At 29.5% G+C, this 25,105-nt stretch overlaps 2 protein-coding genes across 5 annotated transcripts; both read right to left on the minus strand.

The window, feature by feature from the left end:
- Positions 1 to 1,276: 1,276 nt before the first annotated feature.
- On the minus strand, positions 1,277 to 3,750 carry LOC132938188 (uncharacterized; the record flags this gene model as incomplete). Its single annotated transcript, XM_061004886.1, has 4 exons — positions 1,277 to 2,799; positions 3,148 to 3,206; positions 3,334 to 3,425; positions 3,604 to 3,750. Coding segments are annotated over 4 exons (420 nt in total), but the record flags the coding sequence as incomplete, so codon positions are not given.
- Positions 3,751 to 6,753: 3,003 nt separating this feature from the next.
- LOC132938384 (beta-1 adrenergic receptor) lies at positions 6,754 to 23,208 on the minus strand. Of its 4 annotated transcripts, none has more exons than XM_061005177.1 (5): positions 22,890 to 23,208; positions 20,225 to 20,390; positions 19,800 to 20,004; positions 17,018 to 17,324; positions 6,754 to 10,811 (listed from the first exon to the last, which is right to left on the minus strand). In XM_061005177.1, exons 2-5 carry the CDS (start codon positions 20,283 to 20,285, stop codon positions 10,479 to 10,481), a joined length of 906 nt encoding a protein of 301 aa, XP_060861160.1. In that variant the 5' UTR covers positions 20,286 to 20,390; positions 22,890 to 23,208; the 3' UTR covers positions 6,754 to 10,478. The 4 variants fall into 4 exon arrangements, with proteins under 4 accessions (XP_060861160.1, XP_060861162.1, XP_060861161.1 ...); XM_061005179.1 differs by lacking the exon at positions 22,890 to 23,208 and adding an exon at positions 22,533 to 22,782; XM_061005178.1 differs by lacking the exon at positions 22,890 to 23,208 and adding an exon at positions 21,508 to 21,934.
- Positions 23,209 to 25,105: the final 1,897 nt, after the last annotated feature.

Below are 25,105 nucleotides of genomic sequence, written 5' to 3' on the forward strand. Positions count from 1 at the left end.
GACTTTCCCACCGTGCGTGCCGGTCATGGCATAAGATGTGATGGTATGGACCATGTCTCATGGTCGATGGAAAAGGCCAGTCGGACATCTTTCATTGGATCGTTGGACCGATAGCATATCGTCCAACGTTAAATCCATCGCTCGAGTGGCACCAGTGTATTATTTGGTTGTAACTATTATAATAATTTATCATAACTTAGTGACATACATAAAGCGTTTGTGTTGTGCTTTTTATCACTTAAAGTCTCAACCCAAACCTACACTACGACCGGACCATGATCAACCAGTATTCAATCATTGGGTTCGCGTCAGGTGTAATCCATTGTGTATTGCCCGTTCGAGCCGACGATTCACGAATCCGCATAATTGTACCTTTTCATTCACAGGATTCCGCACTAAACTAATTTGTGACGTAACCGATTGTATTAAAAAAATAATTGCAGACATACAAATGGTTAAACACACGCCCGGATTAAGGGGGGCAGGGGGGACATGGCCCCCGGGCCTCGATAGTTAGAATTAATTTAAGGGTCTCACTTTGTCCATTACTTTTTTGGTCATAGGCTATAACACTGTAAAAAACCGATTATCATTTAGCGAGGAAAAAAGCTTGTAAATTATAATTTATAAATAAAGTGATATATTATTCATTATTTATTCCTATGGGTATAAATCTAGTTTACGGTCCAAGCTCGTTTTTCAATTTTTCAAAATGTGTGTTTTAAAGCACTGAATTTGAATGTGTTTGAAAAAATTGTCGCTCTTTTTTACTACGGAAGTTATACCAAAAAAACTGGAAAACAATTGATTTTTTAAAACATCATGGTTATCTACCATAAAAATAACAAAAAACTACTTTTTTGACTAATTTTTTTTTTTATGTGTGTTTTGGTATGTTTAAGTTTTTGAAGCAAACACATTCAAGTTCAGACGTTCAGTGCTTTAAAACAAGCATTTTGAAAAAAAAAAATTTGAAAAACGAGCTTGGGCCTTAAATAGATTTTTTCCTTACTATGTACCTAACACCTATATAAATATTTATTATAACATAATATAATAATATATACAATATACATATTTTTTTCGTACAGGGGCCTCATTTAAAACTTTGGCCCCTGAGCCCCAAAATGTCTTAATCTGGGCTTATAGTTAAACATTATGTGGGTCAGTCACCTTAAGCAGGAAACTTGAAACAGTAATAATGATTCTTCAATCTCCAACTATGAATTTAAGTTTTCGACAAAATCAATTTTGTATTGTTGGTGTAATGAAAAACAGTAGATTTAAAGTTGATAACATTTATAAATAATTTTATAGTTCAAAAATTAAAAATTTATAAAATATTCAATTTTTATAGGCGCATTTACAGCTACGTCGTGTATTGTGTATTCGTCTCGTGCATTGGTGAGGTAACTATGGTTATAACAATACAACTAGTAACTATATTGGTTTAAAAATAAAATTGAGCTGTAATCAATTCTTTGTGTGCTGGGCTACAAACTGGGTTATTACATGATTCTAAAATTTTTTTTGATCGACACGACACGACACACGATGTAGCTTTGAACCCGGTTTAAGCATTGACAATTTCAGTACAAGGTTTCTCATAAGTAGTTCAATAGTTCATACTGTAATTATAAAAACTAAAAAAAAAGCGGGTAAGTGGATGTCGCTCTGTTGTACAGTAGGTTACAAGTGAGTCAATTTATAATGGATTGTATTAAACTTGAATTCAATGATATAATACCATTGTATAAAAAAAACGATTCTGAGCGGAGACGGTTTATCAGTCTGGATTTTTTAAATTTTCATTATTTATATTATAGCCTTGTAAGTTAAATTAGTATTATAATATTATAATTTTTTATTCGTTGCTACGGTGATAGACAATGGATTATATTAAACTTGAATTCAATGATTTCATTGTATAAGAAAAACGATTCTGAGCGGAGACGGTTTAAATTTTTATTATTTATTATATCATGTAAATTAAATTAATATTATAATATTTTAATTTTTTATTTGTTGCTACGGTAATAAACAAAGGGTTATAAATTAAAATCTCATTTTAAGTGGTTTTTCGTAATTTGTCAGTAGTTTTTCCCGTAACATTAAATAACTATTGAGAAAATCAAAAAATGACCTCTTTAAAGTACCATCTTGATCGAATTTGCTAAAAGATAAGGTGGATAAGTATATGTTGAAATCGAAGCACTCTTTCTGGTAGAAATTTTGTATACAGGATAAAAAAAAAAAATAAACACTATTGTAAAATCACTAGCTTACTCGCTCCGCTCAGAATCTAAAATATATAATCACCGTTTTTGTATAGTCATTTTAGAGGTGCGTGAAGTTAGCAAGAAAATTCAAGCACATTCAAGTATAAATCTATAATACCATTATTTTGTGCTCAACTATTTGAACTAAATTAGATATCTTAACGAAGAATAAAGATTCAAGTTATTATGTTGTGATTTCATTTCACATTCTAGTGGACAGTGGACACACTACACCTATGACTTATTGGCTATTGTACAACACAGCGGTACTCACTTGCCCACCTTTATTGATTTTTTATATTATGTAACTGTCAATCATTATTACATGCTACACGAATAAACAAATAAAATTTTATTTAATCTATAGTAGATATAATTTTCTTCTGAACAGCGCGATTCTACTTTTTACTCTCGTCATATAAGCCCAATTGAAGTCTTATTTGTTTTTTTTGAGCCACAGCCATGGAATGCAGCCAATAACAATATAGCATCAATGTGTAGAGGAGCACGTACAAGATGACTGTATAAAATATACATAACAAATATATAAGCAGGTTAGTAGTGTAAATGAAGCTCGATATGGTGGTGGAGAGCTATTATTTTTTCAATAAAACTCTTGATAAGGAGGGTACCCACATCCTAACAATTTTTGTCTACAATTATATATATATTTTAGTTTATTTAATGCTATTTTTACAACTGTATATAGTATAGATGCATTTTTAAAATATTACCATTCGCCAAATGCTATATTGTACTTACACTTTACAGCCTATGGTATTTAATAATATTATTAAATTTATTTATTTCACTAAAAAAAATATTTAATTTATAATATATATATTATAGTTATAACATATAAACTTACTAAAAATTCGCATAATAAAATGGAAGAATTTGACATGAGCCCAACTCGAACCATCGTCACTTCAACATAAGATGTTTATTTTAAAATAATCCTATACCAATTAATTGGCATTATAATAACAGTAAACAAATTTACTGCAATATTGAACTAAAAAAATTAATAATGATAATAAATATAGTTATTTACTCAGTAGTGCGGAAAAGAACAGAACAAATGTCAAACACACATCCGATTGCCGTTAGGATCAGTGCATAAGGCATTGCACGATTGATATTCCCCTAAAAATATATATATATTATATTATTATATAACAATGGTAAATAATTTAAAAAATATTTTTAAACGATATTATATAAAAATATAACTATTTGCCATAGTAAATAATAAATATCTGTATCAATAACCAGATTTGACTCCCTACTTTAAATTTATAATTTATTATATGGGGGACCTTACCTTCAACAGAGCTCCGAAGACAATAACGATTGCGATGTAGTTTACTGAATTCGTCAACTTGAAATACGTCAACACCTGGTATAAGATTATGGCGACAGTGCGTTTATCAACATGGTATACATAATATGATTTAATCCTTAAAGGTACGTATAAAAGAACAGGTCGGACGTGTTTTATGTTAAGTTAAGTTTTTAACCAGGCATATTTCATAGAAATTTCACAATTTTTATTTTTTTCCATCAACGAAACTACTTGTTATTCAGCTAATTTAGTATATTATATATTATATTTGCCTCGTCTAAGTTTAATTTGACGCATAGGCCTAAAGTCGTTTCTACATGGATCGACGATACACGTTTATTAAAATATATTAAAGTGTTAAAAAAATTAAAAGCATAATAATACTATTGTATATGAATGTATATGAAAGCGTCCACTTGATTATGATTTAAAGTGAATGATTTTGGATGTATTGGCTTACAGACCTAATTTTTTAAAAATTTAGACGCTGCGTGACTGCGTTATACTGTATTTAAACAGGTGACGAAAAATAAATATAACATATATAACTATGTAGCCGCGTTAATATGGGTATATTATAAATTATAATATACGAAATTGAATCACTCCCGATGGCCAAGGCCAATGGCCAATGCCCAATGGCTAACTGCTCTGGGTATCTTAAATAATAATAAATAAATAATATTAGTAAAGTAGTAACATAGGCGTGTTCACCGAAAACGACAAGGGCCCTATAATTATTAATTAAATATAAATTAAATTAATGAAATTATTGACGAATTCAAAAATGTTGTTCCTTTTAAACGTCGATTATCATTATAAGATTGTATATCTATATATTGTTATGTAATATTTATTAGAATGAATAATAAAATAAAATAAATATTTTTAGTGCATTTGATATCTTTAAAACATTTATCTGTATCTATAAATGTTTTCAAAATTATTGTGGACCCTATATTTTAGTATGCACCCCCGGAACCAGGTTAGGTTACATGTCTGCGCATGCCTATGAGTAGTAAGTCTATAGAAATATAGAATTTATAAATTTATAATACTCACAATACATATGGCTAAATTCACAAACACATATTTTTTTATGTTTGAATTCAAGACTTCGAATTGAATCCGTAACATCTCCGATATATTATATTATACTAATAAGTAAAAGTAAAAAAAAAATGTCATCTGTAATTTAAGTTAGTATATAGTATTATAACTGGTGAACACATAAATATTTGTTTTTGATGGTTCATCATTTATATTTCAATTACTATAGTTACGATATTATAAGAGTCAAATGATTTAGAAATTAAAAGCTCATATAAGTATATAATATCATCATATCATCAACCAATCACTTACGTAATATATATTTTTTACATATTTTTAAATGTATGTAATTTTTTTATAATTATCATGTTTCATTACTTTAAAATTTAAAAATGTGTACCAAAACATCTTTAAAAAGGAATTCATATAAAAAATGTATTATTTTTTATTTTGAAAAATCAAATTTCTAATGCCGAAAGAAAGTTATTTAAAGACTAAGGAAATACATTTGCTCGGAAGTTAGATGAGTTTCATATTCCAAGTTAATAATATTATCATAAGAACCAACTTTACATCTTATGATTTTTCTAAACATAATTTGTATAGTTATTATTTCTTACAATACGGTAATTTTAGATTCTGAGTGAAACGATAAATGTCCTGAATTAACAATTATGTGTGTGTTTTTTATTAATGTATAAAGGCACTTTTTATAATATAAAAATTCTTTAATCTTCAACTTTGAGTGTGTTTTCTGGAAGAAAATCTAATTTAGTTGATATTTTAGGGTGGTCTAAAGTAAAAAAAACACAGTATATTTTTCATAATATCATAATTTCATAATAAAATCGTATCCATTACAATTTTCAGTGGTGGTTACTTATTCCTTATTGATGAGATACACTCAGAGATTTCCCTGGGAATTTTATTCGTTTATTTGAAATTGGTTAAATTACCATATTTGTACTTACATTAAACCAACAAAACATACAGGTATTGATATAAAAATTCAAAATAATATATATAAATTGAACAAAATAAAAATACTATAATAGTAGGAGGACAATTAGTTACCTCAACAACTCGGAAAGATGCTTTTATAAATGGAGACTATGGCCGAATCCAGAAAAGACAAAGGTATATGGATTCCATCTAAATCAGCGTTTCTTAAACGGTGTTTCGCGGAACCCTGGGGTTATGTATCAAGTATCAACAAAAAGAAAATACCGTAACAGATTTGATGCCGAACCTAATATTTAATAAGGTTTACCCCCTTAGCTCTCCTGCGATTTGCGCCTATGTTTGACTATATACTATGTATTGTATTGTTATTAATCATAATTATAATTTCATTACTTATTTTATTATTTTTATTTATAACTTTTATGAATGTTACTGTGGTGGTACTGTTGCCATACGAATATAATATATATGTACTATAATAGAACATCAACTAATTAAGACAAATTGAAGGAAAATCTTTGAAACATTTAAACATCTTTACGAATTAATCCAAATGGATTATTTTGTTCATTATTAAGGTCAAATGTGTACGTTTACTGGATAATATAATAATTTTATCATTTGGATTTGGACCTTATGTATTTTAATAAAACTAGAGTATCAATGTTAAGGTTATGTCATAGCTCACAGCTGTGTAAAAATAATGATTTATATTATATCATTATGAATATCGATATTCAAAATTACGATTTCAATTTTGGATGGCTGATAAAAATATAAAATGTAATCAGTTGCTTACTGCGCAGTAACAAATGCAATAGTATATACCATTATTTTAAAACTTTTGTTGAACTTTTGAACTCATTTCCTCCGGCGTTAAAATATATTGTCTGTAGATGGGTGGTATCCATAAATTTAAAAATAATACTAAAATAAATCAAATTTAAGATATATCATATCCATACGATTGTGTCGATACTTAATAATTATTAAAAAAAAAATTATGAATTATTGTTTAATTATTGTTAACAATATATTATGTTAGAATTAATTCGTCAAAGAAAAAAAATTATCATTAAAAGGTAATAAATATTGTATTAAAATAACACATGATTAAAAACACCGGATTTCTATATAATATAGTTGAAAAAACCTTGTTTGTACTATAATTTTATCTCAAAATCACTACCAACAACTGAATAACATATAAAATTATGGCACATTAAATATTATTATCATACTAATAATGAATAAAGAATAGAAATAACATACATAATAATACATGATGTAGGTACTAACAAAACATTACATTTTTTTTCTTAAAGCACATTACAATATATTATTTATAATGACAATAAACAATAACTGCTCGTGAACTTTTTTGATGTGTATAGTGAGTATAACTATTTATAAAATAAATAAAAAGAAAAATGTGTAATAGGTATTATCATCCCGACATAATATATGCACACATAGTTCTGTAAAAACTGATTAACAATCGACACACCCTAAAAGACAATAATTATAATAATTAATATACAACAAAGCGTTTTAGGTCACAAATAACTCGATCTTTTAAACTCGTGGACATTTTCATTTCCAAAGAACTCATATATCAACATTTTCTTTAAAATATTTCAAGCCAATTAAAAATAATCAAATGTTAATAATATAAAATAATAATAATAATTAGCTGTATAATAACAATGTAAACAAACGAATCTAATCAAAAATCTACTAAATGATTCAGTCTTAAACATACACTTATAATAATAACAATATGATCAATTATAATATATGTATAATAAAAAATAAATAATAATAAATAAAAGCATGTCAGTTATTTGGTTTAGTTCAAATTAAATAATTGGCAAACTATAACCAAATATTACTCATTTTACTACATGATGTCATTTAGGAGTTAGAAGAAAATATTGTCAAAAAACGGTAGTATTTTGAAAAATTGTCCAACATTCATGTTAATGAAGTATTTGTTTAAATAGATTTAAAAAAAGTTAGTAGTATTCCTAATGTTTATCAGTCAACTTTCACTATAAGAAAGTTTCTTCGCTTAACTTTTGGTATTCACCAAAATTGGTGCTTAAAAATACAGGAGTGATAAAAATGTATTTTTGATCTACGAGTACTTTTAATTAATTGTTTATAAGGATAACTTTTATATAAATAAATAACAATTTATGTGGTTTTAATCGTACAAATTGATTGCATATCGGTATATTAGTACAGCAGTGATAATAACAATCTTGACGACTGACCAATGATCGATTCAAAAATAAAATGAATAACCAACAACGAATAGTATAGTTGAAAGAGCCAGTATCAAAAGTAAAGCTGTTTTTAATGAAAATTGTATTTTAACAGTTTCGATCTAAAAATTATCGAAAACATTTTTTTTTTTTTTTATGTAATTAAATTATAATATATACATAATATATATTTCATAATATTAATAATAATAACAATGAAAACAAAAAAAATATTGACTTAGCAATGCTTCATTAATGATTGTAATGTAAGCACATTTTTAGAAAAAAATCTAATAACAGGCTTAAAATATTGTTTTTTGATACTAACTCCTTCAAATTCAACATATTATGTACGAGCAGGTCAATTTAATCACAATAAAACATTTCTATATAATGTAAAAGCTACACGTTTTCCTCTTAATATTTATACAATAATATCAATACAATAATTTCTCTATTTAAGTGCATTTTATATCGTACATCAGATAAAAAAGGGCTGTCGCAAAATATTTGATGCCGGTCGATCCGGCCACGTGAAGTGTATATTGAACATATAACACATATTATAACTAATGTTTATAATTAAAAACATGACGACCGAATCTCATTTTATGTAAGCGCCTATATGACTGAAGTGGTGATTAGAGCGAATAAATAAAAAAAGTCAACAATATTAATTTTACCATAACGCTATTATCACAATAACTGCGCGCCTAAAACCTAAAGGGGTTCTCTGGTAACTTTTATAATACTAATATTTTTTTACTAAAATTAACTACAATCAAACATATTTATTGAGCCTCGTTGATTATCCAAAGTACATATTATTTTTATTATAATGAAGCTTGAATTTTTCCTACACATTATTAAAATATTTTATTGATTACTAGGTATAGTTAGTAATTAATAACATGATATTATGATGAAAAATAGATGATAGGCCAAAATATTGATAAAGTAAACTAACCCTGTCGTATACTGTGATTTTATTATTGTTATATCAATACTATTTGGTTTATGCTCTGGTTAGTGTAAAACACAAATAACATTTTTGATAGTTGAAAACACCAATCAAATAGAACAGATGGAATATAAATCTTATAACAGATTGTTAATAATTAAATTTTTTTCTCATGATGAGTTCTTTGAAAATGTTTAAATTTAGTACAAGAAAATGTGTATTATTATTGATTAAAAAAACAATAGTACGTTGAACTTACATGAATTAAGATTTTAAATTGTCCATAAAATTATTATTTATCATAATTTATCCATGGGACAAAGTGTATTTTAAAACAAGTTAAGCAAAACTTTTCATACTTTAAAATTTAAACATATTTTTTAAATGGGTGGGTATCTAAACAAATTATTATTATGCTGATTGGTGAAACTTTTTGTTATAATAAAATTGTATTGATATTTTTTTCTATAATTATAAGTACATAGAAATATATATCATATATTTATGGTACACAAACAGAATAATTATTAATTGGTGTTTTTCAAAAATTTAATTTTCCCAATCGAATATTGATACTTAGTATTACTAAAACTTAGAGAATGATACTAACTATATCGATTGCTTATTTTTCATTCAGTGCGATTAATATATTAAATTGAACGATTTATTAAAAATGTGGCAGGCTCAAGTCATTATAGTAAAAATAATAATAATTATAATAATAATAATAACACTACAATAGGAACAAACAACTCGTATTAAAATATAATTCCAAAAGTGATTATTGTTAAAATACGCATTTCGTTTGTTTACATATTATTTAGACTACACCTATATATTCATACATTTTAAACCTCAACAAAACGAGTTCAGTGCGATTTAAAAATTGTAGGCATATTTTTATGGAGTGGTAATAAAAACCACGATAAAAAGTCATACCATGATTTCAGAGTTGGGCGTAAAAACAAATGTACCTATGACAATGTATTTAGTATTATTTTGTGATAATAACAAATTATTCAATATCGAAACTGATTAATCTCCATTTAACTGATTAAATTTGATAACTTATTATACATGTATTAGATTATTGACTGGAAGCCCTGTAATTTAGTATGATTTGTTTAAAAGTTTTAAAAAGGAATCGTTATTATTTTTAAATTGCTGCCCAACTCTTTCTGTTGATGTATATTATACATACAAATTTAATTTGCCCGTAAAATATATATTTATACGTGATTTACTGATCTACTAATTTACAAGTTGTTCCAAAACAATTGTTAATAATTTAAAAACAGTCTATAAAAAATAATTTTTCTACAATGTTCCGAAAAACACCATTTAGTATGACATGTATGATTACTGGCTCTATCGGCACTCTAAAATTATTAAAAATTCTCCAAATCCATGGATATCTCCATGAGTTTGGGGCATACAACCAACGACAATTTTAATAAATTAGATTTCGTTTGAAACAATTTTTTTATCTGAATAAAACGTAAACAAATGGACGAATGATTGTTCTCGGGAAGAACATTCGATTAATAACAAAAACAAAGTTCAACAATAATGATTATTAAAAAAAAAAAAACATCAACATAATACTTAACTTAGAGGAAGTGATCTTCCATGTCGAGTTGTAGTAACTCAAGTTCTGCGCGACTTTTCCGTTTGCAAAATACTGTCAAACACAACAATCTGAGCATGACGCGGAACTGCGGGCTAAGAAATATGAGCACAAACGCCTTCCATACCGAGTTGGATATGCCCAGCCACAGGGCGGCGAAACGGACATGGCCGGGAACCGCCGGTACACCACCTAGTTGCTGGTATGCTTTGATGGACATCAATGGTGTCCAACAAATCCAAAACGTTACGATCAACACGAATGACGTGACGTGTGTAGGATTGGACAAGTTTTCAGACAACGCTGTTACGTATTCCTGTGTACAATGATAATATAATAATTCACGACCATTATAGTAATAATATAACTTAATACTATAGATACATTGATATACCCACAAATACATTTATGTGATATATCCGATATAGGTAATGGATATTTGTATTAACCACTCGTCATCATTTAAAGGACCATCTGGTAGATGTGTGACGTTTAAATAAATCTCGTTATAATATATTGTTTAATATAACCGATTAGCATTATAATATACAATATTATCGAATACCTATTAATAATATACTATATAATCTATACCTAAACCTACTATTTGTTAGCTAGGAACTCGATTATACTGTTTTTTTTTTTACAATACATTATTGCTCAAATAAAAATAAAAATAATTAATTTGAATAAATATGAAATAAATGGGTTATGCTATTTATAAACACTATATTAGACTAGGAATCTCGTGTCTTAATTACAATATTTAATCATTATGTATATTGCAGTTGTACCTATATTGTTTTAATAGTTATAAACTTATAACATTTCGGCTAGTGTAATACAATACATTATTCACGTATGTATAATGTCAAAAGCCCCAGGGGAATATTCGGTTCACTATTCCAATAAAATCCAATTAAGGACAAACGGAGCAGGTCCCTTTAATTTTTTAATTATAATCAAAATTGAATAAGAAATCTATCGTAATTTTAACAGTTTAACTTGATTAATTTGATTAGAACCCGAATAAATTATTATACTATACATACAACTCTTGTTATTGAAATTGTATGTTTTACTACGATAGTATTAGTAGGTACCTATATAATCAGTGGCGTATACATAACTTTTGTATGGGGGGGGATCAGTTGCAAACAAATTAGGTATGTGCACATTTAAATACCTAATAAATGATAAAACATATATATATTCAATACATTTTATTTTAAATTCTACAAGTAGTTATATGTAGTTATGACTTGTTCGTACAACTGACATAATATTTGTGGTTGATTTTTGTTTTTAGATAATAATAATATTTATTATTTAAGCTATTTTTAGCTATTTTTATATTTCTTTTTCTAATGTGTAGGAAAATGTATTATTATACGCACGGACATGCGGGCGTCGTCTCCGCCGCGTTGATATCGGTGACGGTGGCGACTGGCGACAGCCCGTGGCTGGTCTGCCACATATTATTATCTTATAATAATTTATTATACTTGTATATATAATATACATATTATCAAATATCACATAATACGATTATATGAATATGAAATAAATATATGATTACTGATTAATATTAAGTAAATTATTTTTAATTAATTGTTGAATGTGTTAAAATAAAAATTTACAAAAAATCCTTGCCATTTTTTTTCCTTGTAATTTCCTTACATTAAGTCATTAAGAACACTATTTTATAAAATTTAAAAAAAGGCCTATTGGGGGGGGGATCTGACCCCCACATCCCCCCCCTTGTATACGCCCCTGTATATAATTAACTAGCTTATTTGTGAATATTTTAATTTCCTGTTCAAATATATAATTATACATTTAACGCTAATATTAAATTAACAATTGTTTTGTTTTGTTAAGAACTATAATTGGTTCTTTAATAAATTAAATATTTGACCTAAAATGCTAAAAAAAAATATTTTAACCCAACGACATTAAAAAAAAATATGTGATTAAAGTTGTCAAGAAATATTACGCCACCATTAAGATTTTCAAAGGTTCTACGTTATCAGCTTAAAGGCTAATAATCCACGGGAACTTTAAAAAGTTAAGCTTCAGATGAGAACCAAGAGTAATGTTAAGAAATATTTTTCAAAAAATAAAAATATCAAGTTTAAAAATTATTTAAAAACTTAAAGTGTTGTCAAGGTGAACTAAGGCTCTTAGAGTATGCAAATATCCAACCAACGCTCTACATAAATTTCGAATCTAAAACCAAAGTTTTCAACCCACACTCTAATAATGTAAATTATTTGTTTTGTATTACATTTTAAATTTATTAAATTAATCTTTAGTGTTGTTTAGATTATACTTTCTATACTTTATATCTTAAAAAATTGTTAGTTAAATTAAATTAAATGTACATCTAAATTATCGCTTTAAAAATGCGTGCAATAAATTATTCACAAAAATAGGCATACAAAATACTAAGTATATTACTGTATAGGTATGTAATCAAAGAAAAAGTAACTATTTTATTTTAACTTTTAACCTTACATAAATAAAAGTCGTGTGCAATAATTTATGTTTTCAACCCGACAACTAAATGACGTAAACACTATTACGTACGTTAGTACCTTATTAGACTAGTACTATATAGATGTCGTGAAAAGCAATAGAAACTACAATTATAGAAAAACTTGACGGCAACGATCTAATCTAAATTAATATTTTATGCCTATTTTTGCTTATTTAACTATTGTGGAATATAGACAATAAATAGGGTATAAACTATAATTTATAACCCAGATTCGTATATTATATATGCGTATATTATTGAGACACGACCCAGGAGCCTTTGACTACAAAACTTACATACGCCAAGTGGACCTAGACTCGACCTTGTAACCTATTAGATTCTCAGCGAAGCGATGAATGTATTGATTTTACAATGATATGTGTTTTATTTTTTTTTTTATTTTTTTTTGTGTCTGTCATCACCTTTTAGGACAGTAATGAATTGGATTTTCTTCAACAGTATCTTTTCTGATAGGAAAGTGAATCTAGTTGGTACTTTGGGGGGGTCAAAAGTAAAAATTTCCCAGAAGTTTTCAAAAGCGACGTGAAAAACAAAAGAAAAATTAAGAAAAAACGGGAATTTTTACGCAAAATCTGTTTTCGAGAAAATCGATTTTGGTTTTTGGTGTAACTCTAAAAAAAATGACTGTAGGTATGTGAAATAGACTCCTAGGTTATTGTTTCAAAGACAGATGAAAAAAATTAAAAATCCTTAGTCACAGTTTTTATTTATAAGCATTTAAAGTTCAAATCTTGACAAAATACGAAAAAATCGCAAAAATTAGCAAATTATTTTGAGTTGAGAATTCATAAAAATTTTTCTTTTTAAATCTAAGATTTGAAAATGTAATAGAAGATTATTCATTAGTTTGTCTACCTTTATAAAAAAAAAAATATCCACAATAAAGTCAAATTAAATTTTTATGAGCGTTTGAAATTCATATTTTAGATTCTGAGTGAAGCGATGAATGTATTGATTTTACAATGATGTGTGGTTTTTTTTTATTTTTTTTTATTTTTGTGTCTGTCATCACCTTTTAAGACAGTAATGAATTGGTTTTTCTTCAACAGTATCTTTTCTGATAGGAAAGTGAATCTAGTTAGTACTTGGGGGGGGGGGGGGGGGGTCAAAAGTAAAAATTTCCCCGTAGTTCTCACAAGCGACGTGAAAAACCAAAGAAAAATTAAGGAAAAACGGGTTTTACGCAAAATCTGTTTTCGAGAAAATTGATTTTGGTTTTTGGTGTAACTCTAAAACAAATGACCGTAGGGACATGAAATTTTGACTGAATGTTTATATTAGCATTTTCTATACACCATAAGATTTACAAAATATTTCGACTCTTTTTTAGCTGTTTACGGCCATTGTCAGTTTTCAATTTTTTTAGTTTTTTTTTTCTATAAATATCAATAATATTTTATCTGTTGAGTAAAAAAGCTTGAAAATTTAATAGAAGGCTTCTAGGTTATTGTTTCAAAGGCAGATGAAAAAAATTAAAAATCCTTAGTCACAGTTTTTATTTATAAGCATTTAAAGTTCAAATTTTGACAAAATACGGAAAAGTCACGAAAAATAGCAAATTATTTTGAGTTGAGAATTCATAAAAATTTTTCTTTTTAAATCTAAGATTTGAAAATGTAATATAAGATTTCTCATAAGTTTGTCTACCTTTATCAAAAAAAAAATGTCTAGAAGAAACTTAAATTACATTTTTATGAGCGTCTGAAATGTATATTTTTACAACATTTGATATTTACTCGATTTCTCATGTAACAATTTTCTTATTTTATTGTAATTAAAAAACGAATGACTGTAGATACTTGAAAATTTCACTGAATGTTTATATCAGCATTTTCTATACACCATAAAATGTTGAAAATATTTTGACTCTTTTTGAGCTGTTTACGGACATTGTCAGTTTTCAATTTTTTTAGTTTTTTTTTTTATAAATATCAATAAATTTTTATTTGTAGGGTAAAAAAGCGTGAAAATTTAATATAAGGCTCCTGATATATCGTTCTAATAGCAGTTGAAAAATATTAAAAATACATAGGTACAATTTTTTTTTATAAGCATTTAAAGTTCAAATTTTGACAACATTTATCAAATTTATAATTTATTAATTATTTTGTGGTTATAAATTTATAAATTTTTAACTTTTATGGCTAAGGATTGAAAATTTAAAACAAGGCTCCACGTAAATAGGTTATATAAAAATTACTTGATTCACAATAATATCATCAAATATACTTGGTAAAATCATAGGCTGACTGACCGTTTTCGCTCAGAATCGTTTTTCTTATACAATGATATTATATCATTGAATTCAAATTTAACACCATCCATTACAGTGACCCACTTGTAACCTACTGTACAGCAGAGCGACATCCACTTATCCACCTTTTTTACATTTGATATTCACTCGATTTCTCATGTAACGATTTTGCTATTTTGTTGTTACTTAAAAACGAATAACTGTAGATACATGAAAATTTTATTGAATGTTTATATTTTCATTTTCTATACACCATACAGTTTTGAAAATATTTTGACTCTTTTTGAGCTGTTTACGGACATTGTCAGTTTTCAATTTTTTTTTCTTCAAAGTTTTTTTTTTCTATAAATATCAATAAAATTTTATTTGTTGGGTAGAAAAGCGAGAAAATTTAATGCAAGGCTCCTGATATATTGTTACAATAACAGTTGAAAAATATTAAAATACATAGGCACAATTTTTCTTTATAAGCATTTAAAGTTCAAATTTTGACAAAATGTATCAAATTTAAAATTTAATAATTATTTTGTAGTTAAAAATTTATAAAATGTTCAACTTTTATGGCTAAGGATTGAAAATTTAAAACAAGGCTCCACGTAAATAGGTTATATAAAAATTACTTGATTCACAATAATATCATCAAATATACTTGGTAATATCATAGGCTGACTGACCGTTTTCGCTCAGAATCGTTTTTCTTATACAATGATATTATATCATTGAATTCAAATTTAACACCATCCATTACAGTGACCCTCTTGTAACTTACTGTACAGCAGAGCGATATCCACTTACCCACCTTTTTTATTGAAATTATTTTAAAAAGTATACAATTATAGATAGTATATACTAACGAGCTTTTGATAATATTTATACAATATATTTAATCGTTTAATTGTTTGCACGCAAAATAACTATATAGTTACATGTCCTCAAGCTTAAATACTGTCCTGCTCATTATTGATCATTCGTTTTCTGTATTCAAGCAGACAAACTCCGTGTCTTCACAAGAGATCACTTGGAGCTACTTGACGCCCTTGGTTATATATTGCTATTTGCTATGGCCTATGACCTGTGAGAACTGAAGTAAGTACTGGTCATATACTCATATATATTTTTATCGAATATCAATATTTATTATTTACTAAAAATTTATTTTTTTTATTTCATTAATATAATTGTTAACTGCATGTACATGTGCATGCTAACGTACATAGTATATTTAAATCATAAACAAACTATCGAAAGAGATTTTTTCATTTCATTTTTGGTGCATATTTTGATATTATCTATGCATATTTCAGGCATTTAATCTGCATATTTGAATACATATAAATATATAATAGGGATTTTTACTGCATATAAAATGCACAGTGTAGTTATAACGTTCAACTATTACTGGTAATAACTAATAACAGCTAGACCTGTAATTTTTTTATCGGTGGGAGCCCATAATCAAGTATTGGCGTCTGGGTCACTCAATATAGAAAATGTATAACCAGTCTAAAATTTATCCACATACCCTCCTAAACGGCTGCCCATATAGTTATTATTATTATTATCATCAACCCCTCCGTTTATACCGTCCTGCGAGAGCGGACTCGTAGCTGCAGCAGTACGCGTCTGTAATATTATATGCATATATGTATAGGTCGTCATAATATATATATTATGTCTATAACGTCGATATGATAATATTATTTCGTACCTTGTCATGTGCTAGAAAGCCGCGCCGCAGCCGTCTGATCGCACCATAAATATACACGTACGTGTACAGAATTGTGATCAGACTGGGCCCCAGCACCAGTATGGACAGCGTCACCGAGTACGCCGCCATGCCCTGCCAGTCGAGCATGCATACCGCCGTGTCTTGGTCGAATACCGGATCACCGAACTCGAGCAGCGGTGGGCTACACAGCATCGCTGACGATATCCACGTGAACGCCATCCAGCACTGACACCTGGTGCGCGTCTGCACCGTAAAGTACCGGACTGGTTTGCGTACCGCTATGTACCTGTGAAAAACCATCGCGAGCACACACGTATTATTACATTGTGGGTATATTTTTGTAGTATAAAAATATATTATGTTGTATTATCGTGTGCATCGTAGTCAGAGCGAGACCACACACACTTCACTTCTACGTCTCTACGGACTACGACTTCCTATTGGTTAGGTATAGATTTATATGGAGAATAACGTCGAGTGTCCTGCGATAAAAGTATCACCCTGTATAATATATATTATGTAAGTTATAAAATATCCAATATGTATTATTTATTATATTCCAACGCACCATTTATTATTGTAAATATAGACAGACTTGGGTTCGAGAACTACATAATATCACACTATATTAGGGTCTAATATATAATTTGCTAGGTCTAATAATTACCTAGCCTTAGCAAAGTTTATTGTTATATTAGATAAGTTAGGTTATTAGGTATATAAATAACAGTACAGTAAACTCTCGTTACCTATGTCAAAACTCAAGATACATGCAGTAGATTATTATTGTGTCAAACGTGAAACTTCGATATCCCAAATTTTTCATAATTTCGAAACAATTGAAAACCCCTTGAAATAAATAGCATTACAATAAACTCAATATTTCAAAATGTTGTCTGTGCTTCTTGAGTCTTGAGTTTTTTACTGTATATTAATACCCAATCGTGAGCATAAAAAATCTAAACGGTGAAAAGAGAAGTGGATTATTATTTTACGAAAAAAGTGTTTGATGTGTACCTATATACCTATGTAGGTATATATTAAACAGAATATACTGCAAAAAAATATTACAGTTTAATCATTTTTTCCCGCTTATTCTTGTGTTTAAGTCTGATTTGAAAACAGGCTATTTAGGATATAATATATTAATATGTAGTATGTACAATACAATGCACGTTAACTAAAATGACGCTACTGTACAATATCATGATGTACCTAGCTATTATACGTGATCGCATCATAATGCGGTGTTGTGCACACGCAAATGTCTGATGCGTTATATTTTGGTGGATATAATTTGTCCCTTCTCGTGCTGCAGTTGTCGACGAGAAGAATGTATATATCTACATCGCGCGTGCAAAAATGCAGAACATGCGACTCAGACATGCGATCAAACTGCAGTATAATTATATATATATATATAATATATATGCCTAGTAGGTAGTAAAGTATTAACAATTTTGTCTATAATAAGTCTACAAGGGTGGATCTAAGAATGAAAAACATGGTGTGCCTAGTTAGTGATAACTGATAAACCATAAACATATACAATTTGATAGGTACCTATTGTTGCTTAAATAATACATCATATTTAATAATAACTAATAATGGAATTTTTAAAAAAAATATACGAGAAATCTCCGCCGACTTACATACAACGAACTAGTCATAGTGTTGGCAAGGGTGGGGAGGTGTGTAAGTTCGTGGAACGCATAGGTACTATAAGTATACACGCAATTGGCATAATTGAGTGTTTTACCTCTGAGTACAAAATATATACCACGTGTCGGTGGGACAGACGCTTGAAATCATATATCGTTACAATATACATAATATTATTATTATGTTAGGTATATATACCACTATACTGCATAAAGTTACCCACGCATTTACTAAAAAATTGTTGTTATATCAGCTGACTGAAGGTGATATATTTAAAGCGAAAAATAAAATAGGCATAATAAAAAGTAAATTGTTTTAAGTTTTATACCTAATAATTAATATTGAAATATATATTTTATATTAACTTAATTTTAATTCAAGCTTTTAAAGTGGAATAGCTTATAAAAAAGCAATGTACAAATATGATTTGATATGTATTTGAAACCAGGGTTTTTATTATTATTATAAGTATTTATAAAGTTTAGCAAAGTTGAGTAATTTTATTGGTGAATTTCTAATAATTCACTAATAAAAATTTACTTATAGGTATCACCCTGCTCTTCTACTAATTTTACCTAAAATTCAAATTATGTAATAACAGCATTATTTATAAACAAATAATAAACTTTTAGTTCAATATTCGACGTTTTCTGCTTTAGAAATATAATTATATAGCGATTACAATAATAAACTATAATATTTTATAGAACTTAAGTCATTGTGTTTGGGAAAAATGAAGTATTTAAATTTAAATTATAGTTGTCAATAACTGAATAATAATTTAGAGTACAAAGAGTAACCCTCGTCGCCTCGAATACTGGATGAATTATTTTAAAAGCAGTTAATATCTTATGACGGCGTCGTGTATAGGCAATTTAACACCACTATTAATGTTGTGTGGCTGGACTATAGTAGATATTATTTATTAACTTTTATGACGTGTTCTATAGTATTAATTAATCACAATGAACTCAAATATAGTAGTTTTTGTTTACCAGTGTAATAATAATTGTTATCTTTAAATTATCATTTTACATTATTATAACGAACCAAAATAATAATTATTACTTATATAATTAAAATGCATTAAAATTGTTACCTGTCCACACTAATCCACATAAGTGTGTATGCAGACACGGTCCACAGTGCGACTTCGATGTATCCGATTATTCTACAAGCAATTTTCCCATAAACCCATTGTTGCACGAGTGCTGGATATACGGAAAATGGCACTACGAGCACACCGTAGAGCAGGTCGGCCAGAGCCAGTGACACCAAGTATACATTCATCACCTCTCCTCCACCTATTACATTATATAGATGACGGGTTATTAGAAAAGTTGGATGCAATTTGAATAAAAAAGCTTATATTTATATTTTGGGATGGCATTAATCACTTTAAAATAACTATTTATGTTCGCTCTATTTTGAAAAATTGTGTCGTCGACTGCTTCAATAATGACAATTATATTATGTCAGGATCAGGAAATAATTCATATAATCGATAAATGCATATAATAATACCTCTTATGTTGGTGAACGTAGCGATTATGAGGATATTAAGGAGGATGATGGCGACCGCCATGGTGAGCACCAGCGATGCCTGGGTTAAGGGCTCCAGGTTGTGGTGGGGGTGGGCTTCAGTAATACGTGCCCACCGCCATTGTTGCTATCTGTCACACATCACAGCCTATACACAAATATATAAATGTATCATTAGACGATTATTATTTAAATAATCTTGTTATCACAATATAGGTAGAAATTATGATTAGATACTTCGATAAAATTCACTCAATTATATATAATTCATTAACTAACGCTAACGATACAATGGAACCGATGCATTCATCCGATTTAAGTAGATAGTTTTAAACTAAATAATTATCATTCCCTTATAAAAATGGGAAATTCGTAGAAAATATCCTTGAAAATTTTTTAAAACAAATTACAATCAATACTATAATCTATAGGTACTATATTTTCCTATTTATTATAGGGTAGTTTATTCTTCGAATTACATTATATTTTACGTATTTGATCGTAGAGTTGATTTCATTCAAAAAACTCTTATTATTATATTATAGGTTATGTGTATAACCATTTTATATATTATATTACATATAATATATTCAATGGCTTCTAATAGAAAATCAACACTAATAATGTGTCCAATCGATAATATTAATAGACTTATACAGCTATACATTTATATAGTACATAGTGCATATAGTGCTATTTAAAAGTCCGTAAATAATAAAACTATAATAACTATTGTTACATTTATTTCATAGAAGTAAAAATTAATAATGACGATTTATCAATTTTTATTTATTTACAAATTTATGAAAATTCATCTTTAACCGTAAAATGCGTACTAAATATAGGTAAGTATATACCTTATATTCTGTAGATATTAAAATCAACTTATTGATTGTATAATGTATTGTTATGACTTGTTATGAATGTATTTCGAAATCATAAAATGTCTATAAATAAAAATAATAATATTACAATTGTAGTTCGTTATTAGTCATCAATTTAAATAAGATTATTATACATATTATAGAATACAGAAATAATATAGACGCTAATCATAAATAAATCGTCTAGATTCGTGGGAGCAAAGTGCAAACCATATAATTGCACCACTATTATAGTTGGTGATGTATTAGCTATAAATACCATTGTACTATTTGATATTACTACCACCATTATAATAATATCTATACTATATTAATACTAGTTACTACTTACTATGCTACTGTATACTATAATATATTAATACTACTATAATAATATTGTACCTCGTGATATATACATTACGACATAGATAAAAGATATATCATAGACGCATATCGATCGGAGGACGACGGATATTAGACTTATACTACACTCGCGTACCACCCGTTTAGCGCTTCATGCGATAAAGAACACACGATAAATACGAGCGACCTGGCGAAACGATTACGCGCGATTTACGAGAAGTTCTAACTATTGTACTGTAGAGTACATAGACGCACTGCCGTGTCCATCGTGTAAGAAATCACGCACAGGATAACGATTGAGTGTTTTGAGAAAAATCTATCGGGAAAAAATTAATAAACAAGAGACGCTACAGCAGCGACGGATGACTAAAATTGACCGTGCACGTTGCGGGGGCGGTGAGGAGACGATAAAGGGTCGGGCCGTGGAAATCTAAACGGTGCGAGTGTGTACACCTATACGTCATAATATATACGCATTACACTCGAAAAAATCACCGGAACCAATATGAATCCATTATTATTTACAATAGATGGTCATCATTGAGGTGCATCCTGCGATAGACGGTACAGGTGTAGTGCGCGTATCCATATTTGAAGAGTGCACGATTGGCGACGACATGACTGCAGTGGTGGCGGTGAAGTTTTGTGGTAAAAATGATATGTAACGTTATTACGTAGACTTTCGGGAGACGTGTTAGAATATTTTCACAATAGGTAATAATAATAATTCGTCGATACCACTTATCACTATAATGGACAGTACTCCCGCGGGTTACTCGTCACTGCCGTATAATATAATATTATTTAATAGTTTTTGATTTCATTATTCGTCGCGAATATCACTCCGATGTTCACCGTATCGTCCGCACTGTCGTTGAGGTGTAAATCGTCGTACAATATTATTAAATGCGATAATGAACCATTCCGACCGGGCGATGACTGCGTTTACGGTGCGCGAGTACGTATCGTCATCGGGTCCGAGTGCAGTGCGTATACCTACAACCTACTGCTATAGACAAGACGGCGAAAAAAAATTTGACCCAGACCGGCGCGCGTTTACCTACCCCCGAGACGATATCGGTGTAGCCGCCGGACGCGTATACTCGCCAATAACCCCAACGGGCGATGATTGCACCACGATAATAATGTTAAACATTAAAAAAAACGATAAAACATCAAAAATAGGCTACAATCCGAGACGACGATCATTACGCGACGACGACGACGACGACGACGTTGGAAAGTACACGAACTGAAAAAATACCCGTATGCGTGGCGTATACGATATAATATAACGTTATGTATATCGTGATAGAATATACATAATATTATTACATATACAATATATTATATTAGTGTGTGTGCGTGCGCGTGTGTCTGTGTGTACGAGTGTACGTGTATGTGTATGTGTGTGTGCTCACCAGATTCCGGTAACATGGCGGTCGCGCTGACGGGGTCGAAGTGCCGCAGCGGATGAGATGAATAATAATTGTAATTGTCGTGATGATTATAATATATTATAATGTTTATATATTATACATATATATATTTACAACGCGATGGATATTGTACGAAACATGGTGTGTATATTATAATTATTGTTAATGGGTAGACGTGGAAAGCGAAAAAATTGTTTTAGAAAAAAAAAAAAGAAAAAAGAAAGATATTGTACACGGAATGTTGCAAGAGCTACACTACTACCACTATTATACACTGCGGCGGCCGAATCGCGCGCCTCCCCTTCTGACACGCGCGCACCTAGCACGCAACCCCCCCCCCCCCCCCGGACACCGCCGACAGCTACCCGCGACCCCACGACCCGCTCACGCACACACACGATCGGGAAAGCTCTCACACACACAAATGGGAAAGCTCACACACACACACACACAACGTACCGTCGCCGTGCCCTCCCCTCGTTGCTACCCGCTCACTCTAACCACCCTCGCCGACAAATTTCTCGGCCTTGCCTTACACGCGCACACACATACAAAAGTGCGCGCGTGCGCGCAATTCACTACTGCGCCCTCCATGCACCACCCGGCAACCACCCCACCACCGATGGGCGCACTACCCTTTGAAAGTTTGTACTGACGCCGCCGCGTGACGTCAACCAAAGGACGCCACAGCATTCACGGCTCCAGTGTGTCCGTGTCGTAGCTGCGCTTATCTGACTCCAGTAGACGCGGGCTGCTCTTGCCGTTTCTACGCTTTAGCACTCACAAACAATCGTGCGCGCGCATTTACGTAAAAACACACGTAGGTATATACGTCATATACGATATAACCCAACTCTCGAGCGCGCATACGCGCAAATACCAGAATACAAATGTATATATAGACATATAGAAGTATTAAATACATAATATAAAAAGTGTATTGTGTGATATATTATATAGGTGTTTACCTATAACGCGCCCAAGCTCTTTCAAAACGTTTTTTGCACCACATCTAACGTTCGCGTATAACCGATTGGCGGTTATTATGCCTACCTATAAACCTTATACGTACTTGTTTTCGAAAGATATCCGACAGTAACCGCTTGTAAGTTATTATACATTATTCTAGTAAGCAGATATAAATTCGTACAGACGTATTGATACAAGTTGTTTTATTATAATGTGCCTACCTACCAATATAATATGATGGTACCTAGTATAGTAGTATCTATGGTAGTATGGTACGAACCTGGGGTCGGCTATAAATGACTAAATAGGCTGAAGCCTGAAGGCCTGATATACTTAGATATTAGGTATATATATTCCAAAAATACCTTTTTTGCACTTTTTTGTAAAAATATGTAATACTTACATGTTACCTACCTATATAATATAGTATCTTATATTTATAACAATAAATGCCAAGAAAGTACAAAATAATTACAATACGTTTATGGTTCATCACTTTTTAGTTTTTGCAATATTATATTATTATTTTATTACCTACCTACCAAGGGCGTCATTTCAACTTTTTTTTTGTTGGTACCAAAATGTTTGCAGGCCATTTAGATTATTACCAGGCCACAAAGGAAATTTTTTTTTGGGGGGGGGAGGTTGACCTGGGGACAAAAATTGTAGAATATTTGTATAATTTATTTAATTTGTCACTTATATTAATATGAAAACATCACAATATTGTTTCTATTTTTTACAAACACATAGTAGGGTACTTTTAATGTATTTATGTTATACTGTGGATACCAGTGTACAGTGGTATTTACACTTGGTAAATAAATTTATGGGTATAAAATATCTAACCGAACCTAACCTACACATTTTTTCTCCCTACATACTCAAAATATATAATATAGCTATCTTAATAAAACCAGAAATTTATTTTATGGGTACCCTACTTCACAATGTCTGTGTTATAATTTTATCAATTATAATATTGTGGGACCACAAAACCACATCAAACATTCTTGGAAATTCAATATTAGTACAATACATTTTTTTTAGTACTGTAAAAATATAAAATATATATAATATAAAACACTTAGGTATATCGGCGCTTATATTTATTGTTGACAGGCCAAAGAAGGCGTTTTAAAAAAAAGTTGGTGCAAATGTACACCCTGTACCGGCTGCACCCCCCTCAAATTACACCCCTGCTACCTGCAATGAATACCGGAAAAAAT

This window comes from Metopolophium dirhodum, chromosome 2 (genome assembly GCF_019925205.1).
Source record: "Metopolophium dirhodum isolate CAU chromosome 2, ASM1992520v1, whole genome shotgun sequence".
NCBI classification, from domain to species: Eukaryota; Metazoa; Arthropoda; class Insecta; order Hemiptera; family Aphididae; genus Metopolophium; species Metopolophium dirhodum.

What these genes read in the sequence shown, in the direction of transcription:
- LOC132938384 (XM_061005177.1), bottom strand. Translation starts at nt 20,285, where the DNA reads ATGGCGGTCGCCATCATCCTCCTTAATATCCTCATAATCGCTACGTTC. An exon ending in TACGTTCACCAACATAAGAG is followed by an intron (nt 20,005 to 20,224) that starts GTATTATTATAT and finishes ATAATGTAATAG; the next exon opens with GTGGAGGAGAGGTGATGAAT. An exon ending in GCTTTCTAGCACATGACAAG is followed by an intron (nt 10,812 to 17,017) that starts GTACGAAATAAT and finishes CATTGTACACAG; the next exon opens with GAATACGTAACAGCGTTGTC.